Source organism: Miscanthus floridulus, chromosome 11 (assembly GCF_019320115.1).
Source record: "Miscanthus floridulus cultivar M001 chromosome 11, ASM1932011v1, whole genome shotgun sequence".
NCBI lineage: Eukaryota > Viridiplantae > Streptophyta > Magnoliopsida > Poales > Poaceae > Miscanthus > Miscanthus floridulus.
This window is the reverse complement of record NC_089590.1, coordinates 21851503-21862533: the sequence shown is the minus strand read 5'-3', so window position 1 is coordinate 21862533 and position 11031 is coordinate 21851503. Positions and strand designations below refer to the sequence as shown.

The window sequence follows — 11031 nt, the reverse complement described above, 5'->3', positions numbered from 1 at the left end:
GCAAATCTCAATGTTAAACTATCCACTAAAATTGAGCAACTTGAGGCTAGTGCAACAACAAATGCATGCACAATCAATGATGAGCAACTTTTAAAGAAAAATTAAAAATTAAAAGAAAAGTTAGCTAGCTCACAAGAAGCATATAATAGTTTGCTTGCTAGAATGGAAACCATGTGCAAACATTGTGATGAGCTAACTAATAAAGTTGCTAATCTAGAAGCCGTTAGCACAAACCCCACCAAGGCATCTAAAAAGAAAAGTTCTATCTTTAACATGTCAAAAAGGGATGCCTCTACTTCTTATAATGATTTATGTTTAGACTCACCTTTGTGCAACCAAGTTTGTGTTGAGAAAGTTATTGTAGATACATGCACACAAGAGGTTGCAAAGGAGAATGAGCAACTCAAGCAAGAAGTAGCTCGCCTCACCAAGGACATGACTCAAGTAAAAGGCAAGGCGAAGCAAACCCAACTTCATCAAGATAACACCGTCAAGGGAGTGAAGAAGCTTGATGAAGGATAAACCGTGGTTTGTTACGTGTGCCACAAGGAAGGTCACAAGTCCTATGAGTGCAAAGTGAAGAATGGGGGAGGAGCAAAGAAGAAGGAGAAAAAGCAAACAAGCAAGCTCTCCAACACCTACACCAACAAGGTAGACAAGAAGGTCTCCACACCTTATCTCTTGAAGAAGAAGAAAAATGACAAGGTGGTGGCCATCAAGGTGAACAAGCAAGCCAACAATGGGGTCAAACGCTTTTGGGTGCCAAAGGAAATCATTTCCAACATGAAGAGCACCAAGAAGATTTGGATCCTGAAAGGGAAGTGAGAAGTCCATCAGACTTCGGGAAATTTGGAGACTTGGCAAAGTTTGGGTGCATTACATGGGGTGCATCATGATGGACAAAGTCATTGCCAAGTAGGTTAGTGAATACTATGGACCCAAATTCCCCTTCCCATGTTAGGTAACTAGATGTCATTACTTTCAATTAGCATTTATTTCAATTTGTATTGTCTTTCAATTGGTATACTCTTAAAGCATCTAGTTATCTTTATGCCTAATGTTTGCATTTACATGCTTAAATACTTTGTCATGCATTCAATAGGTATATCATATGGTAGGCTTGCTCGGTTTCATTATCAACCCTTGGAGCAAACCTACATGGTTTAAAATTGTTTAGGAGCACGGCACATAGCTTGTTTTACAATTAATTATCTAATATGTGTCAAAATCCAAATTGAAGATAATCTCTCCCAAATATCATCTTTCAAGTGGTATTTTGATACTTAAATCAATGTGCACAAATTTTACAAGTATTCAACACTTGTGTGCACAAATTTAGGGGGAGCTTAATCTACAACTTGGATGCTTTGAGACTAATACTTTTTCAAATGGTATCATTTTTTTAAACCTATCACATATGTAGTAGTCTCATTGTAAGGAAATTGGAGTCCCCGGAGTTAAGCATCATTCTTCAATAGGCATCATCATGTTGATTTCATTTCATATTTATATGCTTTCTCCTTGCATTATATAGATTAAACTCTCTTGTGCAATAAATTGCTAATTATGCATATGCTTTTCTTTCTACCATATGTATGCATACATTTAGGGGGAGCTTAGTCTATATAATGTGAGAGTCAAATTTTGTGATCCATTTCATTCTATACACAAAGGATCATGAAATTTGACCCTCCCTTGTGCTACTAATGTCTTCCTTTTCGGTGTTTGATGCCAAAGGGGGAGAATTTGAAGGACCAAAGGCAAGTATTTAGTTACAAGTAGTAATGATCCAAGAAAGGGAGAAAAGTGAATTATGGATTAGTCTAAGTAATGGAAGATTTTTTTTAGAACACTAGGCTTTAATCCATAATATCACATGGGGACATTTGCAAGGGCAAAGACAAGCTTTTAAGTAAAGTTTCAATTAGTATCTATCAAATTAGTATCATATAACCTTGCCCTTTGCATTGCAACCTAGCAAGTAGGTAGTTTTTAACTTCCAAATTCTAATTATTTGCTTGCTTTGGTCGTGTTGGCATCAATCACCAAAAAGGGGGAGATTGTAAGGAAAATGGACCCTTGGTCCATTTACTTTGGATTTTGGTGTTTGATGACCAACACAACCAAATTGGACTAATGAATTTGCAAGTGTTTGTTTTGTAGTCCAACAGGGTGCAAGAAGTGACTTGGACGAAGGTGACGTGATGATCCGATGATCAACACCTTAAGCAAGACCTTAGGAGCACAAGAAAAGACCCAAGATATCAAGCAAAGTCCAAGCATGAAGATAGGAACCAAGCCGTGCGTAAGATCACGAAGAAACAAGCTCGCAGATGCGACCGGAAGCAAGGACCGGACACTGGAAGCACGACCGGACGCTGGACCGGTGGCTCGGCAGACAGGCGACCGGACACGAGGACCGGACGTTGGCGGCAACCGACCGAACGCAGGAACGCGGCGTCCGATCGAGTACAGAAAGGTTCCAGAGCGGCATATCTGTGACCGGACGCGTCCGGTGGCAGGCGACCGGATGCTAGCCAGCGTCCGATCAGTGTTTTGCCGGCTCAACGGTCGGGACGACCGAACGCGTCTGGTCAGGACGATTCAACGTCCGATCAGTAGCAGTTTCGCAGGAATTCGACCCCAACGACTACTTTCTCAGTGGGGCTTATAAATACAATCCCCAACCAGCCATTTGAGCTGTGTGGAGCTGAGGAAATATACCAAGGGTGTTGATACACCATTTTAGTGATCTTCACTTGCATAGTGCTTAGTGTTTCATCATGTGATTAGCGTAGGTGCTTTGCGAAGTGCTTAGGTTGATTAGACCACCGCTTATGCGCTTGCTCTAGGTGTATGCCTAGTGTTTAGTGAGGTTTGCATACCTCTTGCCACCCTGTGCTTGCGAGCATAAGAGTTGTACATCGGAGGAGCTTGAAGTCTTGCGAGATCGCACCAACCACGTTTGTGGTGCGGCCGCCACCGTGTACTGATGGGAACAAGGCCCGCGGCATTTCGGCCGGAAGCTTGATAGTGAAGACGGCGGGGAGCATCCGGGAGAGGCTTGCCGAGAGGCACATCGGAGACCCACTTGCGCGTGGGGAAGGCCCAAGGCTATCCATGGAGTTACCCGACCGGGAGCTTGGCCCTTGCGAGGGATTCCTTGCGAGGGGCTCCAACGAGGACTAGGGGGAAGCTTGCGCGCTTCTTGATACCTCGGTAAAAATATCGGAGTCGTCGACAGGAGTTTGCATATCTCTACCTTGCTCTTTAGCTTCTGCATTTACATTGTTTACTTTACTACGTTTGCGGTAGAGATAGCTATACACTAGCAAAACCATAGTTGCACATCTAGATAGTTTATCTATTGCATAGGTTTTGCTAGGGTTAGAAAAAAAGGCCATAGTTTTGGAGTTAGAATTTTAAGTTGCCTAATTCAACCCCCCCCTCTTAGGCGTCACGGTCCCTTCAGGAAGAAAACTTAGTGGTGGTGCTAAACATGTTTGAAGGGGCTTTGTAAATGTCTTATAGTAAAACTCAACCATACATATCAAAATGTGATATGGGAGTAATTAACACTGGCAAACAAGAATCATGATTCAGGGTGAAAGTGTGCAACCTTAGCACTATGAAACTAATAACTATCAAAAGTGACTTGGACTTCTTCGTGATTAGTGGATCTTTGTTGATTTAGGATGGATGGTTTAGATGGGAACTCTGATGGGCTCCGAGCATTGGTTTCTTGTGGATCTTTAAGAAGATTATGATTTCACCTTGTCTTTTAGGAGATTATGGTTTCATCTAGTAATTAGATTATATAAGGATTTAAGGTCGATTAGGACGTATTGTTTAAGTGCTTGTGTCAAAGCATCATAAGACTTTTCTTGGTTCAAGTCTCGTGTCATATTTTCCTAAACTTATGGAGTACATTTCAATGTACAAACACTTCTTTATCTCTCTTGCTACCCCACCCAACGTCACTTAGCTGTTCATGCTTGACAATGGAGGTCCCTGGAGACGATGTTTAGGCTAGAATGGTATACCCCAGTCAACTGTCTATGGAAGATGGAGAGCTTGCTCCGCTATATAATTTTCTTTTAGACCCTCAGGTAATTCTGTAATAAAGTTATTGATATTATACTAAATCACTGATCATGTTATTACATGTATGAATAAGTGATCTTAACATACTTAATTTATTATTCAGTCCTTTAAACCAAAACTTAAATCTCGAGATCTACCAGCTCAATCCTTCGGAGGTGCTCATACGGGTAGGGTTTGCGTACGTATGTTCATAGGGGTAAGTGTGTGTGCGTGTTGTGGGCGTAGATATTGTATTGTGTATTTCTCAAAAAAAAACTAGGTGTGACACATGTTCCTTGTATTTTGATGTACATCTTGTTGTCGGTCATGATATCCTAGGTGTAGAGAACCCCTGCTGTCCCAATCCGACAAGAAATTTCCTCCCTAACATTGATCATAGCATAGACAAGGGAATGACAAATGAGATGCCTCGAAGCCTAGCCACATGTCACCAAAAGAAAAAAAATCTTAATTTTCTAATTGTGATGGTAAATAGTTTTGGAACAACTCCTTATTCTCCAAACTCAACTAGTGCCTGGTGGTAACTAGCACCAAGAGTACAATTTTAAGACTTATGAGCTTTGATGGCAAGTATATGCTAAGGCAGCACAACACATGCATTAGTAATATCAAGAACATACCTCAAACCAAATAGATCCTAAGGCAGCACAACAAATACATACATTGATGCATGAATCAAGAATAAAGCATCCTTAAATTGTTGTATTAGAATAACCATAACTCTCAATGACCAAAACATACACAACACAACACATTTGACTCATAGAGTTGTGAAATTTAGGCTTGGCAAGAATTGCAAGAATTCAAAATTAATTATGAAACAGATACAATTAATTTATTCAAATTCCATATATAATTAATTTATTCAAAGCCCCACAATTTTGAGTAACACCTATTGTATAGTTGGGTAACATTACATATGTAATCAGTAATCATTTACTCTTTCATTTGGAACACACAAACACACACACCTTTTAGGTTCTTTACATGGTTCCATTTCAGATATAAAATTCCACACTTTTTGTACCATCAACGGAGTAGGCTCACACTCCCGGAGTCTTTTGCTGGTTCTTTACATGATTCCATTTCAGATATAAAATTCCACACTTTCTGTACCAATTTGTATCAACGGACCAGGCTCACACTGAAATCCCAGAGTCTTTTGCCCAGATCCTTGTCTGTTGCATGAGATTTTAGTTCAACAGCATTGCAATCGACAAAGTATTTGTCCGTGACTCCAGCAACTTGAGGATGCAATGCCAGATAACACACAGTGACTGCACCCTGCAAAAGGATTAAAGAGCGATTCTATGGGCTATAAGTTTGTTCAAGGGACTGCATTCAAGCATTGGAATAGGAGCATATTTTGTTTCCTTTTTTCGTTGAAGTAACTCTGGTGTATATGTTACGAATAAAGAGAGACTCAACTTGATGATGGTATTGAGGCTAAATAGGGACTATATATATATATATATATATATATATATATATATATATATATATATATATATATATATATATATATATATATATATATATATATATATATATATAGGGAGAGGCTATTCAGCAGCCGGCTACAAAATAAGTTATTCTGTAGCCACCTCTATTTACCATAATTTTATATACTAATTTACCATAATGTCAATACATATTTACGATAGTTGGGTTACTATAACACATGGGAATATTTACCATAACGTTATAGTAAACCACTTAGTAAGGAGTTACTGTAAATCTCGTAAATTAACATAGTAATTATCGTAACTCAAAGTGGCTACAGAATAAGTTATTCTGCAGCCAGCTATAGGATAGTAGTTCTATATATATATATATATATATATATATATATATATATATATATATATATATATATATATATATATATATATATATATATATATATATATATATATATTACATTGGAGACACAAGAGGAAAACCCTAGACTAGGAGATGACACTAATACCTTACTATTATACCTTAACAGTGTACCCTTACAAAAGCTAACTCACCTAAAACATTGAAAATAGTGTGCTGATGGCAACCAGAGAAGAATGAGAGATTCATTGATCATTATAGCTACCTCCGATTGTGACTTTATGACTGTCAAATAACTATTGGTTTGCAGCACCTTTAAATTTATTAAAAACATAAACATTTCAATAAAGCATATGCAACTTTATAAAAAAAGTGCAAAATAATTTTTATGTTATAAGTACTGCAACATCCAGTTCTGCACAGCACTTTACTAAAATTACACTTAACGCTGGAGCCAGGAAAATATATTAAAACCATAATATCAACAGGACGATGTGTAAACTCTAAGGTTTTGATTGGCGATATAAATGGTATAAGTGTCAATTTTCTGCATGACAAAATGCACAGATCCAAATTTCCCATACAGAGAAAGAAGAATGCATCCCTATTTCTTTTCTGAAAGGAATGGACAAGATCACAGACTTACCTGTTCAACATCTTTCAGGATAAATTTACCAAGTGTGCAAAGAAGACCTGAAATAAAGATTACACAAAGGAAAAGTGTAACAATATAGTTTGCATGTAGTACAAATTAGACTTAGGTCCTGTTTGGCTCCAAAGGGATTTTAAGAATCTGTATACAAAAAATCTAATGTGTTTTACTGGATTCTGTGTCTGTATATTAAAATCCACTAGAATTTAGTCTATTTGAATGAGATTCTAGGATTCTGAGATTAACTGCTGAAACCCAACGGAGTTGAATAGTAAAGAAAATTATGGATGACCCTACTGAAAAATAGGACACAGCTTTGATGAAACTTTTTCAGCAGTTACCATCGAAATTATTCTAAAGAAAAATGTCATCATGTTAACTCTTGATGTAACTTAAAGAAACATTCTCAATAAAATTACTGTACATCTTCACTAGGTTAAATGTGCAACACCAAAGCAAAGTACCTCAAATAGCAAACCAGGATACAGCATACTGACTACATACAATATACTAAGCAAGGACCGGACACTGGAAGCACGACCGGACGCTGGACCGGTGGCTCGGCAGACAGGCGACCGGACGCGAGGACCGGACGCTGGCGGCAACCGACCGAACGCAGGAACGCGGCGTCCGATCGAGTACAGAAAGGTTCCAGAGCGGCATATCTGTGACCGGACGCGTCCGGTGGCAGGCGACCGGATGCTAGCCAGCGTCCGATCAGTGTTTTGCCGGCTCAACGGTCGGGACGACCGAACGCGTCTGGTCAGGACGATTCAGCGTCCGGTCAGTAGCAGTTTCGCAGGAATTCGATCCCAACGACTACTTTCTCAGTGGGGCTTATAAATACAATCCCCAACCAGCCATTTGAGCTGTGTGGAGCTGAGGAAATATACCAAGGGTGTTGATACACCATTTTAGTGATCTTCACTTGCATAGTGCTTAGTGTTTCATCATGTAATTAGCGTAGGTGCTTTGCGAAGTGCTTAGGTTGATTAGACCACCGCTTATGCGCTTGCTCTAGGTGTATGCCTAGTGTTTAGTGAGGTTTGCATACCTCTTGCCACCCTGTGCTTGCGAGCACAAGAGTTGTACATCGGAGGAGCTTGAAGTCTTGCGAGATCGCACCAACCACGTTTGTGGTGCGGCCGCCACCGTGTACCGATGGGAACAAGGCCCGCGGCATTTCGGCCGGAAGCTTGATAGTGAAGACGGCGGGGAGCATCCGGGAGAGGCTTGCCGAGAGGCACATCGGAGACCCACTTGCGCGTGGGGAAGGCTCGAGGCTATCCATGGAGTTACTCGACCGGGAGCTTGGCCCTTGCGAGGGGCTCCAGCGAGGACTAGGGGGAAGCTTGCGCGCTTCTTGATACCTCGGTAAAAATATCGGAGTCGTCGACGGGAGTTTGCATATCTCTACCTTGCTCTTTAGCTTCTGCATTTACATTGTTTACTTTACTACGTTTGCGGTAGAGATAGCTATACACTAGCAAAACCATAGTTGCACATCTAGATAGTTTATCTATTGCATAGGTTTTGCTAGGGTTAGAAAAAAAGGCCATAGTTTTAGAGTTAGAATTTTAAGTTGCCTAATTCAACCCCCCTCCCCCTCTTAGGCGTCACGGTCCCTTCAGGAAGAAAACTTAGTGGTGGTGCTAAACATGTTTGAAGGGGCTTTGTAAATGTCTTATAGTAAAACTCAACCATACATATCAAAATGTGATATGGGAGTAATTAACACTGGCAAACAAGAATCATGATTCATGGTGAAAGTGTGCAACCTTAGCACTATGAAACTAATAACTATCAAAAGTGACTTGGACTTCTTTGTGATTAGTGGATCTTTGTTGATTTAGGATGGATGGTTTAGATGGGAACTCTGATGGGCTCCGAGCATTGGTTTCTTGTGGATCTTTAAGAAGATTATGATTTCACCTTGTCTTTTAGGAGATTATGGTTTCATCTAGTAATTAGATTATATAAGGATTTAAGGTCGATTAGGACGTATTGTTTAAGTGCTTGTGTCCAAGCATCATAAGACTTTTCTTGGTTCAAGTCTCGTGTCATATTTTCCTAAACTTATGGAGTACATTTCAATGTACAAACACTTCTTTATCTCTCTTGCTACCCCACCCAACGTCACTTAGCTGTTCATGCTTGACAATGGAGGTCCCTGGAGACGATGTTTAGGCTAGAATGGTATACCCCAGTCAACTGTCTATGGAAGATGGAGAGCTTGCTCCGCTATATAATTTTCTTTTAGACCCTCAGGTAATTCTGTAATAAAGTTATTGATATTATACTAAATCACTGATCATGTTATTACATGTATGAATAAGTGATCTTAACATACTTAATTTATTATTCAGTCCTTTAAACCAAAACTTAAATCTCGAGATCTACCAGCTCAATCCTTCGGAGGTGCTCATACGGGTAGGGTTTGCGTACGTATGTTCATAGGGGTAAGTGTGTGTGCGTGTTGTGGGCGTAGATATTGTATTGTGTATTTCTCAAAAAAAAACTAGGTGTGACACATGTTCCTTGTATTTTGATGTACATCTTGTTGTCGGTCATGATATCCTAGGTGTAGAGAACCCCTGCTGTCCCAATCCGACAAGAAATTTCCTCCCTAACATTGATCATAGCATAGACAAGGGAATGACAAATGAGATGCCTTGAAGCCTAGCCACATGTCACCAAAAGAAAAAAAAATCTTAATTTTCTAATTGTGATGGTAAATAGTTTTGGAACAACTCCTTATTCTCCAAACTCAACTAGTGCCTGGTGGTAACTAGCACCAAGAGTACAATTTTAAGACTTATGAGCTTTGATGGCAAGTATATGCTAAGGCATGTAACACCCTAAAAATTTGCATGTTTTCAAAATAGTTAAAATTGATTTAAATATGCATTTTGTGAGCATTTAACATAGGCTAAATAAATAGTTTTGTGAAATTGAAATCAAATATAAGGTTAGATACATGTGTGTGCACTCATGCTGTTGCATATTTTCTGTTGTGTTGATTGGTTTTGACTAAAGATGAAAAGGAGTTCAAAATCTCTTGAAAATGAATTTGAAAAGCCTTGGAAAATTCAGTTTCAAAAAAAGGAAAACTTCTTCATCTCTCTTGTTTTTTGGCCTGCTGGCCACTTTCCTTGCTCAGCTGGAGGCAGCCCGAGCCGCTTCGCTGGCCCATCATCTCGGCCTGCCCTCTCCCTCTCTCTGGCTGACATCATGGTCCTGTGCCATCTATCGATGACGAGGAGGTCCCACGCGTCGGCGTCGTCTCCCACATCCAGCCGAAGCCGAGCGGGACTTGTTCCGGGTCCACAGCCACGCTCGTATCTTCCGCGGATTGTGGCGTGCGTGCCACACCCTTGCCCCTATAAAAGCAGCCCGTCGTCCGTGCCCGGTTCCCTTGTACGCCGCCATCTTTGCCCTAGCTTTGCCCCGCGCTGTGCCGTTTGGATCTCGTTGACAAGCAGACGAAGTCGCCGCCGCTGTTGACGACCTTTGCTGCCCTGCCGTCTTGCCTAGACCATTGACGTATTCTGCATCAAGGTGAAGAAGCTTTAGGCGCGGTTCCTCCTCTATGTCTTGTTCTGCGTTCATCACACTTCGCCGTCGAATTCGCAGGTAGCCGCACGCCGAGCCGTTTCGTTGCATCACCGACGAATTCGACTCCTTGCCGAGCTCCACCGTCGTCGTTTTCAGCTCATGCATGGCTCGAGTCAGCCCAAAGCAAGATGAGCCAAGCACACCGTCGGCATGCCTTCATCGTCTTTCAGAAATCCCTACGTGAGCTCTCTGGATCCTCCTGTATCTTCATGTTCCTTTCCAGAGTTAAACCGAGGCGTGCACTTTGATTTCAGCAAAGTCCACGAAGCTCCATCGCTGGCCATGGCCTCCTTCCTAGCTTGCTGACGTCCTTGCTAGCTTGCTGACATCAAATGATGTCATGGATATGATTTCTGGCAGCTTTCCATGAAAAAAATAAAACGTTTGGAAAATAATTAGTTCTAAAAGCTAATGCATCTGATCCCAAACTCGCTCTCTCCATCACGTATGGGCCTTTTCCAAATAGCGATCGGAACATATCACCTTGAAGCCAGCCCAATAGAAATCCAGGCAGTTCACGTCTCCTTCCTGCAGTATATATACACCTATATACGTTTTCAAATTCCAACCCAGCTTATATATATTTATTTAGACGTATATTATATATAAATATGTTGCGGCGGCTTGCCTCTACCTACCCTATTTTCCAAACCCTTGCAATCCCAATCTAGGTAATCAAATTGTACGCAGCCCTACGCTGTCGCCGCCATCGTCTCGTCTTACATCACCGGCCTCATGCATGATCCTAACCGCCATCCCCGACCAAAGCTGTCCAAGGAGTACCTTCGCCGCCCTGCCTCTGAGCTGCTCCATGCCTCATCGTCGTCGTCCGCTCGCAG

At 41.0% G+C, this 11031-nt stretch overlaps 1 protein-coding gene across 1 annotated transcript in view; it reads right to left on the bottom strand.

Moving 5' to 3' along the window:
- Positions 1-5229: 5229 nt before the first annotated feature.
- LOC136494747 (short-chain dehydrogenase TIC 32, chloroplastic-like) overlaps positions 5230-11031 on the bottom strand; it is a 52079-nt gene continuing 46277 nt past the window's right edge. Inside the window, exon 8 of the mRNA XM_066490923.1 lies at positions 5230-5388. Coding sequence (XP_066347020.1) covers positions 5230-5388 — 159 coding nt within the window. The remainder of the gene's footprint in view (positions 5389-11031) is intronic.